Here is a 17,915-nt window from a genome sequence, read left to right as displayed (position 1 = left end):
AGAGTATCCCCCTCCTTACCACCCACTGGACACTCTCAGATCAGGTCGGGCACGAAAACTGCTTTTCAAGTTTGGCTGCTCTGAAAAGTTCACAGATGATACATATCTTCCACATCTAAGAGGAAGTCAGATCTGAGTTAATACTGACATCAAACTTTCACAATCCTAAAAGTAAACCCAAATAAACATGACTTAATCTACATCATATGACCTACATTAAAACACCCTTGAGCACATGGAAGATGACATGCATATAGTGGTAACTATAGGCACTTATGAATAGTTTCTTGGACAGGTGGTACACCCCTTTAATCCCAGCTCTTGGGAAGCAGAGGCAGGTGGATCTCTAAGTTTGAGGACACCCTGGTCTACAGAGTAAATTCCAGGATGGCCAGGGCTACACAGAGAAACCCTGTCTCAAAAAAACCAAACCAAAACAACAACAACCAAAAAGCCTCAAATGAGTCTAGAGCCAGTAACTGTAGTATTTACTTAAAATCCCGGTATTTGGGAGAGCTGAAGCAGGAAGGTGGCTGCAAACATGAGGCCAGAACTCTTAGACAGGCAGTGGTGGTACACCCCTTTAAACCTAGCACTCGGGAGGCAAAGGCAGGTGGATCTCTGAGTTCAAGGCCAATCTGGTCTACAAAGTGAGTTCTAGGACAGCCAAGGCTGCAACACTGAGAAACCCTGTCTCAAAAACTGGCCCTCAAATAGTAAAAACCAAAAAAAAAAAAAAGAGAGAGAGAGATCTCAAAACAAAATTTGCTAAATGTGGTGTTACACCCCTTTAATCCCAGCACTCTAGAGGCAGAGGTGATTGATCTGTGTTTGAGGCCAGCCTGGTTTATAGATAAATTCATGAAGCCAGGAGTAGAGGTTTACACTTTTAGGCCCAGCACTCGGGAGACAGAAGCAGGTAGATCTCTGTGAGTTCCAGTGAGTTCCAGGGCAGCCAGGGCTGCTATACAAAAGAAACTATCTAGAAAAACCAAAAAAACAAAACAAAAACAAATTCATGGAGATAGATAGATACATAGATACAGACAGACAGACAGACAGACAGACAGAGATCTCCCTCTCATTACAGTTTTCATATATTTTTTCTTTCCCCCAAACTGGAACAGCAATCTATTTTCTAACCTGACTTTCAATTCTCAACTTTTTTCTATCTCTATTCAGAATAAAGAACTTCTCTCCTAATTAGCATACTTCAGTTGACAGTAAGTGTACTTTTATTTGAAAATAAAGAAAGTAGCCTGGCTTTGACTACTTTTCCATCTTACAGGGTTCAGAAGTACTCGCTGCCTTTCACAATGAACTTCCATATACATCCCATGTAGCCCAACCCCAGAGCTGACCTCTCAGTCCTTATTAAATAAATAAATAAGATTTATTATTTTTATTCTGTGTGTACAGGTATTTTATCTGTATGTATGTGCACTCTGTGTGTGTGCTGTGCCTGGTGCCCAAAGAGGCCAGGAGAGAGTGTCAGATTCCCTGGAATTGGGGTTACAGACAGTTGTAAGCACCCATTTAGGTATTGTGACTGAACCTGAGTCCTCTGGCCAAAGTAATAGTACTCCTAACCACTGAGCCACCTCTGTACCCCTGCCTACTCGCCAGTCCTTACTTTGTAAATTTTTTTAATTTTTATTTTTTATTTTTTTGCCATCAGCCCCAGGGCTTCTGCAATACTAATAATAAACACAATGAGAAGTATAAGAAAATACATTGTGAAAGACAGATTATAATCTCTTTGTGGTAAACTAAAAATAAGGGCCTCTCTGACTTTTATAGAAGGCAGCAAACCCTAGAGAGAAGCTGGCTAACAAGGCTCCAGTAGAGGGGACGATCAGATAAAATGTTGCAGGTATGATGTGGTGCATGTCGCTCACGCACGCATGCACGCACGCCCCACTAAAATAAAACCTTTTGCTGGGCAGTGGTACATATGCACCTTTAATCCCAGCACTTGGGAGGCAGAGGCAGGTGGATCACTGAGTTTGAAGCTAGCCTGGTCTACAGAGTGAGTTCTAGGACTGCCAGGACTATACTAAATCCTGTCTTGAAAAAAACAAACCTTTAACGGAGAAGGGGGAAAAAAGCAAAAAAAATGGGCTTGTGATCATATTCAATCACTGGCCTCTTAACTACATGTCTGAATTCTGTGGGAAGAATACGACCCTACTAAAAGTTCACAGGCAAGGCATCTCTGCCAAGTGGGCCTGGAGTCCAAACATGTAGGACCTGAATTAAAAATTTATTTAAAACAAAAGAATCATAGGCACATGGTGCACATACATAACACTCATAAAATAAAAACTTTTTTTTTAAATTAAAAAATAAAAGAATGCAGCTGGGCGGTTGGTGGCGCAAGTCTTTAATCCCCGCACTCAGGAGGCAGAGGCAGGCGGATCTCTGTGAGTTTGAGTCCAGCCTGGTCTACAGAGCAAGATCCAGGACAGGCACCAAAATTACACAGGGAAACTGTCGAAAAACAAACAAACAAACAAAAAGTAATAAATAAATAAAATAAGAGAATCCTATCTCCTTCTAGAGTTGCACGCTCCTCTTTTGTACTGTTGAAGACTTTATAGTAAAGTAGGATATGCCCCGCCCCCCCCACAGTTATTTCATGGTTATCAACAAATGAATTATAAAATTTATAAAAAGTAAAAAGCCACAGCTTAGCCAACACAATTTTGAAAGTGAAGATAATCAGAGAGCTAACACTATCAGCGTTTAAGACTACAATAATTAGGGCTGGAGAAATGGCTTAGCAGTTAAGAGCACTTGCTACTCTATCAGAAGACCCAGGCTCTGTTCCCATCACCTTCGTGGCAGCTCTTCTGGCTTCCATGGGCAGTGCATGCATGGGCATACATGCAGGCAAACTACTCATACACATAAAATGAACATAAATATAAACCAAGTGTTTTGGAGCACATCTTTAATTCCAGTACTTGAGACTATCTCTGTGAGTTCAAGGCCAGTCTAGTCTACATAGTGAGTTCCAGGCCAGTCAAAGATACACAAGCAAGACTATGTCTCAAAACAAACCAACAACAAAAAAAAAAATGTTAATAAAAAGTAAATTTGGAAAAGACCACAAAAATCAATACAAGTACAGAATGGAGAGCCTATAAACAGAAGTAATCTTTGACAAGAAGAGCAAAGGCAGTACCAAAGAGTAAAACAGTACTTTTGACAACTAGTACTGAAGTAACTGGACATCCATCCACATGCACACACACAAAAGAATCTAAACAGACTTACACCTCCAAGAAAATAAACCTTAAAGGAATTACAAACCTAAATGTAAAATGCAAAACAAATTTCTGCACATCAACTTCAACACCAACACAAAATCTAGATGATATTAGGTCTGGTGATAATTTTTTAGATAACACCATGAAGGCAAGATCCAGGGATAGGCAAGGAGACCATGCTCAAACCTGAGTTCAATCCTTGACACTGAAAAATAAAGACAAAAAAAGAAAAGACAGGCTCAGAAGTCCATACCTGTAATCCCACCACTTTGGAGGCTGGGACAGAAAATTACTAAGAGTTTGAGGCCAGCCGGAGCTATACAGAATGAGTCTCTGCCCTCTCCTTCAAGACTGAAAAGAAAGCCACACTGAGCAGAACGGTTGCTGCAGCAAGTTAGAGGTCACCCTTCAGTACATGAGAATCATAACCCCAAATGGAATGAACGTGAAATGCTCTCTAGATACCAGCCTTACACATGAAAGTAGAAATACACTTAACCCCAAGCATGGTAAGTAAGGGCTGATTTCAAGGACTAGTTCTGCAGTCCTGGGGAGAAAACATGGATGGGGGAGGGGTTCCTTCTTTTTTAAAAGCAGTAGTCAGGAAAAGAACTGCTGAGCAGAGAAAGGCCTGGTACTAAAACACAAAGCTCACTTAGAAGCACTGGGCCCAATGGAGGGGGCTCAGTTAGTCACTGCAGTTGGAAGAAGGGACAGTTTTAAAAGAGCAACAAAACAGCTCTTTTCAAAGGTAGACTGGAGCCCACGTTTAGACCTTGCAAACAAGTTTAACTTTTATTTTCCAGCTACAAAAGCCATGGAAGCAACTGATGACATTTGAGAAACACCTGGCAACAGGCTACAGAATGAACTAGATAGAGATTAGAACACATAAAATGCTTAGATCCCTTGGGGCCTCCTGTTACCATGTGTCTAAGCAAGGACAGGTAGTTCTGGGCTGTCCCTAGGCCTTGGAGACCACAGTAGAGAGGACAGAGTAAAGAAGATGGAGGGACTGAAGCCAGACTGCTGTTAAGGCACAGACAGAAAGAAGTACATTCTGAGGTGGGGAGGAGCCAAAGGGTTAAACCTGGGACAGGCAAAATGGACTGAGTTGAAGCACAAAGCTAGACCCAGACTACTAAGCTTGTTTTAAAAGTAGTTCCCACCCACTTCCCACATCTTAAATCACTTTTTCTCCTTATTCAACATGTTCTATAACTACAGTCTTTCCCAAGCATAGTTTCTTCTTTTTTCTTTTCTTTCTTTCTTTTTTCTTTTTTTTTCCCTCTCAAGACAGGGTTTCTCTGTGTAACAGCTCTGGCTGTACTGGAACTCACTTTATAGAACAGGCTGGCCTTGAACTCAGAGATCTACCTGGGATTAACAGCATGAGCCACCATGCCCAGCAGCATGCCACATTTTAACAGGTACTGAAATCCAAAAGGAAAGCCCTCTCTTTAAGACTAACCCCTGAGCAGGACGCAGGCCTTTAATCCCAGCACTCAGGAGGCAGAGGCAGGCAGACCTCTGTGAGTCTGAGGCCAGTCTGGTCTACAGGGTGAGTTCCAGGACAGTCAACAATAGAGAGACACCCCATCTTGAAACATGCTCCACTCCAAAAAAATGACTAACTGCTGTAGAGAAAAAGAAAACAAAAAAACAAGACATTCTCAGTGCTTTTGACTGGTTTGAACAAAGCAGATTTAACTGATAGTGAAAGCTCCCTGGAGAGAACTACCAATAGGCATAGAGTTGTCCAAACAGACCCTAGGCCAGTGTGTAAGAGGGAACACCAGAGAGCGGTCAACAGATCTCAGGCAAGTCACTCAGCTAGAGTTTTGGGTTTGATGAAACAGTTTCATGTAATCGAGACTGGCCTCCAACTTTTTTAACTCCTGATACTCTACCTCCCCCTCCCCAGTGGTGGGATAAGCACAAAAACATTAGGCCCAGCTTTACTTTTTTTTTTTTTTTGGTTTTTCAAGACAGGGTTTCTCTGTGTCCTGGCTGTCCTGGAACTCACTGTGTAGACCAGGCTGGCCTCAAACTCACAGAGATCTGCCTGTCTCTGCCTCCCTCCCCCGAGTGCTCGGATTAAAGGCCTGCACCACCATGCTCGGCTTCAGCTTTACTTCTCTAGGAAGAGAATGTGCCACAGTAATCTCTACCATTCTGTTGGGTGAGAACTGTCAGGCCTGCCAGGGTTTAAGTTTGGGGACAAGTTTTTCTAGGACACTCAACAATGATTTGAACATCTGTGGTCATAGACATCCATATCTGACACATCCACATATCCATGAGGGGCCTGCAACACAAAGAGTTAATTTTGCTGCATTCATGACTCTTGGTGAAAGACTGGGCGTGGCAAAGGAATCGAATGACTAGAACTGGATTTGAGGATTATTGATGGCAGCCAGCCAGCCAGCCAGCCAGTTTCTAGACACTTGGCACTCAACCGGGTCAACCAAACAGAAGCTAGTAGAAAATGACCAAATGGGTTTTTAAAGGTCAAACAAAAGGACCCGAACGTACTCAGTACTGAAAGCCGAGCACTTGTGCAATAATGGCAAAGGGATGGCTACACTTCTCTATTAAGTCTGAGTACATAAAAATCTATGTATTTTTAATCTAAGATGAAATATTTAAACTTAAAAGGAGTAAGGGACGCCAGGCAGAGTGGCAGATGTCTTTAATCCCAGCACTCGAGAGGCAGAGACCGGATTTCTGTGAGTCTGAGATCAGCCTGGTCTACAGAGTGAGTTCCAGGACTGCCAGAGAGCTACAGTGGAGGGGGGGGGGGGGCGGGGAGACCCCCAACGGCTCCGACAGGGAATGAGGAACCAGGCATGGTGGGGCATATAATCCAGCACTTTGGGAGGTAGAGGCAGGATCATCAGTGATTCAAGGCCAGGCTCCAATACCTAGGAAGTCCAAGATTACTTTGCCTACAAGAGACCTTATCCTTCAAAAGAGGAGGAATTCCTTCTCCTTCACACTTACTTTTGGGGCCACGCCTCCAGACACTGGCCAGTAACACAGGTACACGAAGGTTTAAGAGCCTCAGGAGATGAGTGGGTGACTGCCACCTTCCATCAACACACATCACCTCCTGTCTCCCTCTCCCTCACTTCGGGACACAGTGTCTCAGCATGTAGCCCTGGCAGGCCTGAAACTCGCTATGTAGGCCAAACTGGCCTCGAACTCAGAGACCAGCCTGCCTCGGCCTCCCAAGCGCCAAAGGAGTATTCCTGGTGGGGGAGGGGGTTGTAATCAAACAACAGACTAGAGGCACGTTAAGGGAAAGTTACCCGGTGAGAGATTCGCCCCTCTCTTTCTAAAGCCCAGCCACAACATCCCTTTTTCATTCAAGGCCTCCGTAAGGAAACGGCTTCCTAGACACATCTATTTTGAGCTTCCGTAAAGAATGCACTTGTGTGACTGCATAGTATTGTTCTCCCGCAGGGGACCGGGGGCATCCCAGCATACATTTCCCCAAAGCTCTCCCGAAGGCCGCCTACCGCGCTCTCCGGGACTGTGCTGCGGACCCGCGGCGCTCACCTCTATCCCGGCCGCCGCCCCGCCCCGTCGTCCCCCCCTCCGCCCCCCGCGCGGCGCCGCAGCCACCGACCTGATGACACTGATGTGGAACTGGTCCTCGCGAAGGCCCCGCCAGGCACCGGGCAGGAACTCCTTGCACCACAGGTAGGCCCGGCGCCGCGTCCGGGGCTCAGGTTGATCGTCCGCTAGCGGCGGCGATGGCGGCGGGGGCAGCGGCAGGGGAGGCGACGGCGGCGGGAGCAGCGCGAGAGGCTGGGTCCGGCCACCAAGCTGCTTGGGCTCCAGCTCGACTGCGGCGTCGCGCTGCTGCCCCACGCCGGGCGCCGGGGCAGCGTTGCCACCGCAGCTCAGCAGCAGCCCGAGCGGCGACGGCTCCGCCTCGCCCCCGGTGCAGAACTTGGTTTTCATGTCGGACAGGCGGCCGAGAAGGCGCGGACGGCCGCAGCGCGAGAGGGCGACGCTCAGGGTCCGACTGGATGCCCGCCTCGGGGGGCCGGGCGCGGGAAATGGCTCCCCGGCTTCGTTGGCTGGCCGGGCGGCGGTTGTGGGAGCGCGCGGGGAGGCGGCGGCGGCGGTGGCGGTGGCGGCGGCGGGGAGAGGCAGCAATGGATGGCGGGCAGCGGTGGCGAGGGACGAGCGCGGAAGGCTGACGGCGGGCGACTGCTGTAGTGGGCCGCGGCGCTCGCTCCTTTACAGCGCCGCACGCGGAGCGCCAAGCGTCACCGCCCGCCCCCGCGCTCACCGCTGATTGGACGCTGCGGCGCATCACAACCGCCGCCGCCCTCGCCACGCAGCTCTCCTATTGGCTGCGGCACAGCCCCTCCTCGACTCAGGCGGTGAGCCCACGGTGAGGGAGGGGCCCGCGCACCAAGGGGCGGGGCCTGGTGCAGGGGTCCCGGGGGTCCGGGGAAGACCAGCCATCTCGTGTGTCGGTGCTCACCAGGCGGCGTCTTTGCGGACTCCGGCCTCCCAAGGCAGGAGAGGAGAAGCCTCTGCAGCTTTGGCAGACTCTAGAGTGGGCCTTGAGAGGGACCCTTTCCTTAGACGCCCCCACGTCTGAAAGCGGTAACTTCAAAGGATCCGGGGGCTTTACAGGGGCTGGCAGGAAATTGGTGTCTGGAGGCTGTCTGCTTTTTCCGCGTGACCTTGGGGCAAGGCAGCTCCTGAAGGAGCTCCGTGGGTGTGTTTCTACAACATTTCCCAGGAGCTGTGCGAGATGCATCCACGCCAGGTCCAACTCAGGGCCGGAGGCATTACTATGCGCGGTTCAGATAGCAAAAGGGAGGTGACTGAGTCAAGGCCACACACACCATTGCCAACTGGAAGCACACTCCCTGTTTCCGAAGAAGCCTCCCTCTACACGCCTGCAGCCTCAGTTTCCCTGTCCGTGGTGCTGAGGATGTCGGCTAGATCTCAGGACATCTTCCCAACAGCCTGGCCTCGGCAGCCGCCAGGATTAATATACAAAGGTGCTTGCTTCGCGATTCCTGGCTTTGCGGACGCTGTCATCTGCCCCCCCTCCTCTACCGGATGTCCAATCTCGTGACCATGACTAATGTACCTTTGCTGTAGGGCATGGAGGGGGGCCAAGGCCCCTTCGCTGTATACCCACACATTGCTTCATTCTTTGGCCTCCTTGTTCAGTTCTTCCAGGAAGTAATTTGAAGTGTAGAAAATATAAACTACAGGTCTGTGTGGTGGGACATAACTGGGAAAAAAGATTTCCCCAACTGCCAGAGGTCTAGGAAATCCAGAGCCGAGCATGCAGAAAATGGCTTTTTTAAAATAGGGTTCACAGTCTTCAAAAAGAGTGGGTCCTTATCTGAACATGCTTCCCCCCAAAAAATGATCTTATTGAACAAAAGAGTGCAAATGATCTGGGCATAGTGGCACACACCTTTAATGTCAGCATTTAAGAGGCAGAAGCAGGAAGATCTCTGTGAGTACCAGACAGTCAGAGTTACATAGCCAGACCCTGTCTTTAAAAAACAAAAACAAAAACAAAAAAAAAAACCCATAAAACATCGGGTTGAGAATTTAGCTCAGTGGTAGCAAGTGCAAGGTCCTGGGTTCCGTCCTCAGCTCCGTGGCGGGCGGGAGTGGGTGGGTGGGAGGTAGCAAATGAAAGGAGACTTTGGCAGGCCTGGAGTTGAACTCCAGAGAAGTAGGGGAAAAAGGAGGCCAGCTCCACTGGCTGCTAGGAAGGCTGAGAAATCAAGGTCTCCATTCAGGAAGGCATTTAGATAAGGGAGCCAAGGACTTTGAAAACACCAGCCCATGTGGATGGAGGTGGAGCCTTGCCACTGGCCAGCTCAGGTGACTGGCCCTTTGTCCTCATACCAATGCCCATAATCTCAGAGGAATGTTGGAGAGCTGGCTGAGGAGAAGCTGCTCCAGAAGAAAGGAGGGCTCTGTAATTTGAAGTAACTTTCTCTCTGACCTCTGCTGGTTTAGACTAGGAGAACCCACAGGCGCCTTCTGTGGCTGTAAGAGGTCGCCCCAGTAAAGGGGTTGGAAAGGTTCCCAGGACTCAAAGCTTGGAAAGTACATGAACTTGGAGTGTGGGATAGATGGGGGGGCTGTGGGATTCACGGAGCTGAGACTGCAGTACAGACACTAGCACAATTTGAAGCTACCGCAAGCACGGCTTCCCCCTTCTAGAAGCCTAAGTCCTTGGTGTTAATTTAAGGCAAACCAGTGGACAGTCCTTGGTAGTCAAAGTATAACATGGCTGTTAGGCCCATTTTGGTGGCACAGGTCTGGAATCCCAGCACGTGGGCGGCAGAAGCAGGAGAATCGAGAGTTCAAGGCCATCTTCACCTATATAACGAATTTGAGGCCAGCCTGGGCAAAATGAAACCCTGTGTCAAAACCAAAAGAATGGCTGTATAATTTACAGATAGCCTGGCTGGGAGTGGTGGCATGGGTAGGCATGTGACTCTAAAGCTTGGTAGTTTGAGACTGAGACAGAATGATGCTTTCTAGTTTGAGGGCAGTCTGGGCCACATACAAAGTCCAGCCAGAGTAAGACATTAGGACACACACACACACAAACACACACACACACGGGGTGAGGACCCTAATGACACATGTATAAAATTGCCGTAATGGAGCCTATCACTTTGATATTAGCTTTTAAAATTAAGAAAAAGGCCGGGCGGTGATGACACATGCTATTCATCCCAGCTCTCGGGAGGTAGAGGCAAGCAATTCTCTGAGTTTGAGGCCAGCCTGGACTACAGAGCAAGTTCCAGGATGGTCAGAGCTACACAGAGAAACCCTGTCTTCAAAAACAAAAAACAAAAAAGGAAGAAGAAAAGAAAAAAAAAGATGCTGGAAAGATGGCTCAGTGGTTAACATCGTTGGTTGCTTTTCTAGAGGACCCAGGTTCAATTCCCACTTTAACTCAATTCCAGGAGATCTGGTGCCTGATTCTTGCCTCTGAGGGCACCAGGCATGAGCCAAGTGCATTTATTTGCAGGCAAAGCACTCATACACAGAAAATAAAAATAAATTTTAATTTTAATTTTTTTTAAAGAAAAAGAAACTGCAATTCAGCTTTGAAATCTCCATTTAATAGGTCAAAAAATAGAAGCTCCGAGTAGCTAATAATTACCCAAGTCGGGGGAGATTGCTCAATTGCTCAGTAGGTAAAGTGCCTTTTTTTGTTTGTTTGTTTTTTGGTTTTTCAAGACAGGGTTTCCCTGTGACAGCTCTGGCTGTCCTGGAACTCACTCTGTAGACCAGGCTGGCCTTGAACTCACAGAGATCTGCCAGCCTCTGCCTCCCCGCCCCTCCAATGCTAGGATTAAAGGCACGCACAGCGTAAGTGCTTCCTGTACAAGACAGGAGCTCCATCCCCAAATGTACATTAAAACAAAAAGCTAGTGTGGTGGCTTGTGCTTAGATCAAAATCCCAGTGCTGGGGTGACAGAGTCAGGTGGATTTCTGGGGCTCACCAGCAGCCAGCCTAGCCAATTTGTTGAGTTCCAGGCCAGGGAGAGACCCTGTCTCAAAAAACAAGGTGGACAGTGAAAGGTTCCAGTACCCCAATATTAAGTTTCTCTGACTACGCAGTAAGCCAAATCAAGTGGAATTAAAAATAAAAGACCAGGTTCACTGAGCAAAACGCTCCCTGGTGACCTTTCAGGCCCCCAGAGATGAGATGGGGAGAAGAGACTAAGGTGGGGGGGGATCAAGTGGCCGCTCTCAAGTAGGCAGTTTAAATACCCTGTAGGCTCCGGCTTGAACAGCTCCAGGGAAGGGTTCCCTTGGTGGGTTTTCTGAGAGGGGTGGGGTTTGGAAAGGGGAGGGGTGGAACTGAGGTGTAGCTTCCAGCTGAACAAACAGCACTCAGGAATATCACCTGAGGTTGCCTCCTGATCTCTACACACACATGCACTCATATGAGGATACTCCCACATGAGCACAACTCCTCCCCCTCACACACACCACACACACACACACACACACACACACACACACCACACACACACACCACACAAACACACATACACACCACACACACACACCACACAAACACACACACACACCACACACACCACACACACACACCACACAAACACACACACACACCACACACACACACACACCACACACACCACACACACACACACCACACACACACACACCACACACACAAACACCACACACACACACACACACACACACACACCACACACACACACCACACAAACATACACACACACCACACACACACACACCACACACACACACACCACACACACAAACACCACACACACACACCACACACACCCAAACACCACACACACCACACACACCACACACACACACATACACACACACACCACACACACACACACACACACCACACACCACACACACATACACCACACCCACAAACACCACACACACACACCACACACACACAAACACCACACACACCACTTACACACACAAATACACACACACACACCACACACACACACACACACACACACACACACATACACACCACACACAAAACTCACCCAAGACCACACAGCTAGAAAATGATAGCCTGGATCTGAACTTAGGCACTGTGAATACAGGATCAAGTCAGTGCCACTTCAAGCAGCTTCTACCCTCTGTCATTCCAGTCTTTCCAATTCACGAGAGAGAGAGAGAGAGAGAGAGAGAGAGAGAGAGAGAGAGAGAGAGAGAGAGAGAGAGAGAGAGAATATCTGATTGTCTGGTCCAGCTCCAGCTCCTCTGTGCATGTCCTGTCATGGTATGTGTGACTAGACCAACACTCAGTGCCCTTGAGTCAGGTGCCCAGGCCTAGTCCAATCAACTAGCACCAAGTGGCTGGCACCAGCTTCGCCTGCCCGAACAGTGTGGACTGACTCCAGGACAGGTGTCAACGGCTAGTACCTGGGGCAATTCTGAATTTAGGTGGAGCTCCCGTAACAGACCTGTGCCGCACACAAATCCCTACTTTGAAGAAGGCCAGTGTGACCCAAGTTCTTCATTCCTGTCACAAACACGCCCTGGAGGTATACCTCACCCCCTTGTAGAGCCTGCATATGGCAGGGAAGGAGAGGTACAGCCTTGGAGTCTGGCAGCCTGATACAAATCTTGCCATTTTTACTTCCTTGGCATCTGCCTTCAGCAGGCCTTGTCTGAGTCTTTTCATTGTCTATCAAACGGCTATAATAGCCTAGCTCATGACAGGGATGAAGGGTTGTAATAAATTTTCTTGTTAAAAACATAAACAAGTCATTTGGGAAGAAGAAACTTTAATTAAGAAAAGGCCTTTATGAAATTGGCCTGTAGGCATGTCTATAGGTCATTTTCTTGATTGATGTTGCAGGGTTCAGCCCACTCTAGACCCTGCCACCCCTACAGCAGGGTCCTGGGTTGTATATAAAATGAGCTGAGCAAGTCATGAGGAGCAAGCAAGCCAGAAAGCAACACTCCTCCGTGGTCTCTGTTTTAGTTCCTGCCTCCACTTTCAGTGATGGAGAGAAACCTGAGAGTTGTAAGATGAAAAAACAAACAAACAAACAAACAAAAACCCTTTCCTCTAAGTTGCTTGTGATCATGGTGTTTATCGCTGCAATAGACACCCTAATGCATCCTTAGCACAGGTGGTCAGTTCCGCCTGAACTTGACATACTTTAACATTGAAAGAATGGGCTTGCACGAATAGGTAACCATGTCCCCAGACACTGGGAAGCGCCCCTGGGGCACATTTGGGGACCTTTGAAAGGCTGAGAAGGCATTCACCTGGCAGTCAGAACATTCCAGAGATTACAGCAACATCTTCAAGCATGTTCATAGAGCTTGAGCTGAAAACTCTGTACCCAAGGAAAAGTGTTATTTGGGCCAGGGAGATGACTCAGTAGGTAAAATGACTTGCAACCAATCCTGAAGACCTGACTTCTGTCCCTGGAACTCACAGTGGAAGAAGGAGGGGACCAGCTCCCAAAGTTACCTTCTGACTCTATCACACGTATACATGACACACTAATAAAAAGCATTTTTATTAAGAAATTTTATCATTCATTTTACATACCAATCACACATCCCCCTCTTCCCTCCTACATACCAATCACAGAAACCCCTCCAGGCCCCTCCCCACATGCATAAAAAACATTTTAACTTTAAAAAGGCTGGCCATGGTGGTACACACCTTTAATCCCAGAACTCTGGAGGCAGAGGCAAGAAGATCTCTGTGAGTTCCAGGACAGCCAGGGCTGTTACACAGAGAAACCCTGTCTCAAAAAATGAAAAAAAAAGAAGGAGGAGGAGGAGGAAGAGAAGGAGGGGGAGGAGGAGGGGAAGGAAACAAAAAGACCCTGTTTTAAAAACCCAGTGAGCGAGGTGACTCAGCAGCCACATGCAGGCACATGCCTCCAAGCCTAACACCCTGAGTTTGAACTCCAGGACTCACAAGATGGAAGGAGAGAATCAACTCGCACAGGTTGTCCCCTGACCAACCCACACATGCACACGATGGCACACATGCGCCTCTCCCACAATAAACAAGCAGATTTAAGTAAACATGTATTTTAGAGTTATGAATGAAAAGTTATCAAAAGCAAACTTTCCCATGCATAAAATATCCCATTGCCACATCATCTCTAATTGGCCAGAAGTGAACCGAAGAGCTCAGCCCCTGCAGGCTGCTAAGCCAGGTTAAAGTCACTTTGTTGGAACAGAGCGCAGGGCCACTTTCCACACGTCTCTGTGGCTTCTGTGTGCCCACCCTAGGGCTTGGCAGCATAGGTACAAGGAAGCAGATCTTCTGGCTCCTGCTCTAATCTAGATGGGCAAAGTGCCCACCTCACCCCTCTCCTCACCCCTGGTTTGTATATTATCTTGTCTTCCCACCAGACTGGAGCCTCTGAGAAAGCAAAGGAGCCCTGATGTTTGCCAACCCTCAGCGACACTTGCCGACTGAATAAATCCGTGAATTTCTATGGCTGAGACTCCGTTTCCTCAGCTCTGAAGTGGGGATTAGCACAGCGGGTATGCAGGGTGGTCCAGAGGACCAAGCAGGGATACTTGCCAAATGCACGGTGAACAGGAAACATTGCTACTGTTACCTACAGTGTAGCTAGTGCCGCCTGCCTCCCAGGGCCAGTGTTCCGAGATGAATAATGAATGCAATTATAGCATCTCGTGGCCAAGGGAGACAGTGTTGTGGAAAAAAGAAGTGGAAGGTACAGGGCGGCGTGGTGTGTCGGTCTGCTTACCCAAGTGTCAGTGTCCCGCACAAGTGACCAGGGCTTGGCAGAAGCTTGGCTGTGCAAGCGCTAGCTCTGGGAAGAGGTTATTCAAGCTACACGACCTTTTCTTCTGGGACAAAAAGACCAAAGAAGTGTTTCCAGGGTTGTGATGGGGGCTGAATTCTGAAGACTGTGCAGAAAGTGGGGGATGGGTGCGGTTCACTACTCTGTGACTGTTTCTTCTGTCCCAGACCGAGGGCCAGACAGGAGTGCCTGCTGTCTTGGGGAAGACCAGTACTCTCTAGAACACACAGTTCACCCAAGAGCTTTTCCTCTGCCCGCAACTCCACCTGCAAGGCCTACCCCCCAGAAAGGTTTTCTGGGGGATGGGAATGTGTCTCAGAGTTAGAGTGTTTGTCTCATCTAGCATTCACAGGCCCGGTGTTCCGTTCCCAGCACAGAGTGCCACCCCACCCCCACCACCAAAAAAAGTTCTTTGAAGGTAGAGGCTGAGGTAAGGAATGGCTCAGTCAACAAAGTGCTACCTGCGTGGAGAACCTGAGTTTGGATCCTTAGCACCCATTTAAAAGGCTAGGTACACGGCACGCCAGGAGATAATTCCAGTCAGTGCTTCAGAGATGGAGACAGGAAGATGCCTGGGCTGGCAATCCAGCCAGCCTAGGTGAACTGGTAAGATCCCAGGTTCAGTGACAGTCCATATTTCCAAAAAATAAAGTGGAAAGAGATCGAGGAAGACAGCCAATGTTGATCTCTGCACTAACACCCCCCTCCCATACACACCCTCAAAGCAAAATAACAACAACAAAAAAAAAAACCCACGAAAAACAGATAGGGCTCTGTGAGTCTGCCTCTAGGAGCAGCTATGAGCCCTTTTCCTTGACAAGCAAAAGTTGAATCTATTTAGCTGTTTCCCTGACCACAAAGGAGTCTCACTGGGGAGTGAAACTTGCCCAAGGCCAGCAGATCCTCAGGCCCCACCAGGCCTCCTTCAAGGAGCCTTATCTCCCTGCATTCCTGGTCCAGCAACACTGGCCATAGACACTTGGCACAGGAGGTTCTCCAGAGGGCCAGAGCCCTGGCCCAGGTTCACATAGGACCAGGCACCGCGCCAGTTCTGAGCCTTCAAATATTGATGAGAACACAAAGAGGCCAACAGGCTGGAATACCATATGCTCAGGATTGAATTACAGCCCCAGCAAGGAGAATGACAGGGACCCTTTGCTGAGCATTCAGGTTGGGCACCAGCAGCTCTCTGAGCCCAAGTATGGTCTTATTTGGCATCCTCCTGCCAAACACACAATCTCGGTACCACAGCGGGGACCCAGGGCTAACTCAAAGAATACACGTGACACGATGCCCAGCAGTCTGTAGGATGGGACCTTACTCCTCTCACACCTCATTTGCATGAACCCCAAGTTTAGCATTATGTAGATAAATCTGTCTTTGGAGGCCATACTCCTTCCTATGAGCTGTATGACTTCTTTTCTGTTTTGCTTGTTTGTTTGTTTTGAGACAGGGTTTCTCTGTGTAGCCCTGGCCATCCTGGAACTCCCTCTGTAGACCAGGCTGGCTTCGAACTCAGAGATTCACCTGCCTCTGCCATCTGAGTGCTGGGATTAAAGGCAGACGTCTGCCACCATGACCCTGCATGAACTGTGTGACTTCACAAGGAAGTCTCTCCTCCAGGACCCTCCTTGGCTGGGATTCTCTGGCTCTATTTAACTCTCCACTTCTCTTTTTCTTTTTTGGGGGGATCGGTGGATGGGGGTGAGGCAAGTTTTATACGTAGCCCTGACTGACCCACCACCTTGCAGCAGCTCTCCAGCTTGGGCCTACTGCGTATTGGGGTTACAGGCATAACTCTCTGTGTCAAATGTTCCTCAGCACCAGGTAGGAAAATGATGCCTTCCTACCCATAGGCTGTTGGGAAGGTGCCCTGAGAGGGCTGGGTGCAGATCCAGGGCTCCATGAAGGATAGCAATACCCAACAACTTATTTTCCGCAGGATTCCAGGAGGCTGACGGAATGGTTGTGGCCTGTTAAAGTTGCCCTGAAGCAGTTCATCTCCAGTGTCAGCAGAAGCAAAGCCTGTAGAAGCCCTGGCCATGTGGCCTTTTAAGAGACCAATCCATTCATTGAGGTCCTGGCACCTTCAAATGCAGATGAATAAACAGGGTTACAACTGGGGCATGCTAAAAGGGTCTAAACTAAACCAATCAAATGTCTTTTGTTTCATTTTGTTTTGGTACAGTGTCTTATGTAGCCTGGGCTGGTCTTGTACTCAATATGCAGCTAAGGCTGACCTCGGACCCCTTACCCTCCTGGATCCTGCATCCTGCAGGTGTGAGCCACCAACCCCTGTAAATAGGCAAATGCTTTCCACATATATAAAGGCTGCATGAATGGTAATGGTCTTTGTCCCATCAGCTTAAGGTAGTGATGGCTATGTGCCCCTTCCATGTATGGCTTGAAGAGCATCTTTCATGCTCAACATTGCTGGCTTGGGATTAAGGCAGGCAACATGGAAACAAAAGAAAGTAGCCAGGCATTTCCAGAACAGACTTGACCCTCAGAACAACTGAAGGGAGATGGGGCCGCATGGTCAGGGCTTGGGGTTTTCCAGGACGAAAAAGCAAGAACTTTGGGAACAGGAAGAGTCCATCTTGAGGTCAGTGGTAGATCCCAGCGGGTGAGGTATGTGGAGTCCCTGATCAGAAGTTTCCACAGGGGCTGTCAGTCACATCCCCTCTCCTGTCCAGAGCTTCTCAGTCCACCCTAGGCTCCTAGGTAATAAATCCTTCAGACACTGCATCCTGGTGGCACTTCAATTACCTATACTGAGAAATGATGCTGAATGAAATGACACTAAATCTGAGGCCCCTGGGACACAAAAGACCCCTACAACAGACCCTGGGCAATAAAGGCAGTCCCTGTGCTGGAGGTGAGCCCTGAGTCCTTTGGAGTGATTGCCTGTGTCCAATCAGATGAGAGTCTGCCTAGGATTTTGTTGGCTAAGCTCACCTTACCTTGTAACAGAGCAAGCACACTCTTGAAGACTCCAAGGCCAATGAGCTTGCTCAGGGGGTGAAGCCTTTGCCACCAAGCCAGCTGACGTGAGCTTGGTCCCCAGAACCCACGTGGTGGACCGAGAGGACCAGCTCCTACAAATCGTCTTTTTACCTTCACATGCACACCATGGTACACACACACACACACACACACACACACACACACACACACACACACACTAAATAAATATAACTTTAAAAAAAGGTTCCAGGTACCATGAGGTCAAACTGGGAAATGAGACTTCTGGGCTGGAAATGGAAAAATCTTAGTTCAGGCG

General features: G+C 48.5%; 1 protein-coding gene across 3 annotated transcripts in view; it reads right to left on the bottom strand.

Moving 5' to 3' along the window:
- Positions 1-7,638, bottom strand: part of Chka (choline kinase alpha) — a 49,026-nt gene extending 41,388 nt beyond the window's left edge. Inside the window, exon 1 of one of the 3 annotated variants that reach the window (XM_006980505.3) lies at positions 6,904-7,638. In XM_006980505.3, the coding sequence (XP_006980567.1) occupies positions 6,904-7,241 (338 nt within the window). In that variant the 5' untranslated portion in view covers positions 7,242-7,638. The remainder of the gene's footprint in view (positions 1-6,903) is intronic. The other 2 variants (XM_006980504.4, XM_015999028.3) reach the window with 2 other exon arrangements.
- Between the last annotated feature and the right edge of the window lie 10,277 nt (positions 7,639-17,915).

Source organism: Peromyscus maniculatus, chromosome 1 (assembly GCF_049852395.1).
Source record: "Peromyscus maniculatus bairdii isolate BWxNUB_F1_BW_parent chromosome 1, HU_Pman_BW_mat_3.1, whole genome shotgun sequence".
Classification (NCBI taxonomy): Eukaryota; Metazoa; Chordata; class Mammalia; order Rodentia; family Cricetidae; genus Peromyscus; species Peromyscus maniculatus.
This window is presented reverse-complemented; position numbering and strand designations above follow the sequence as displayed.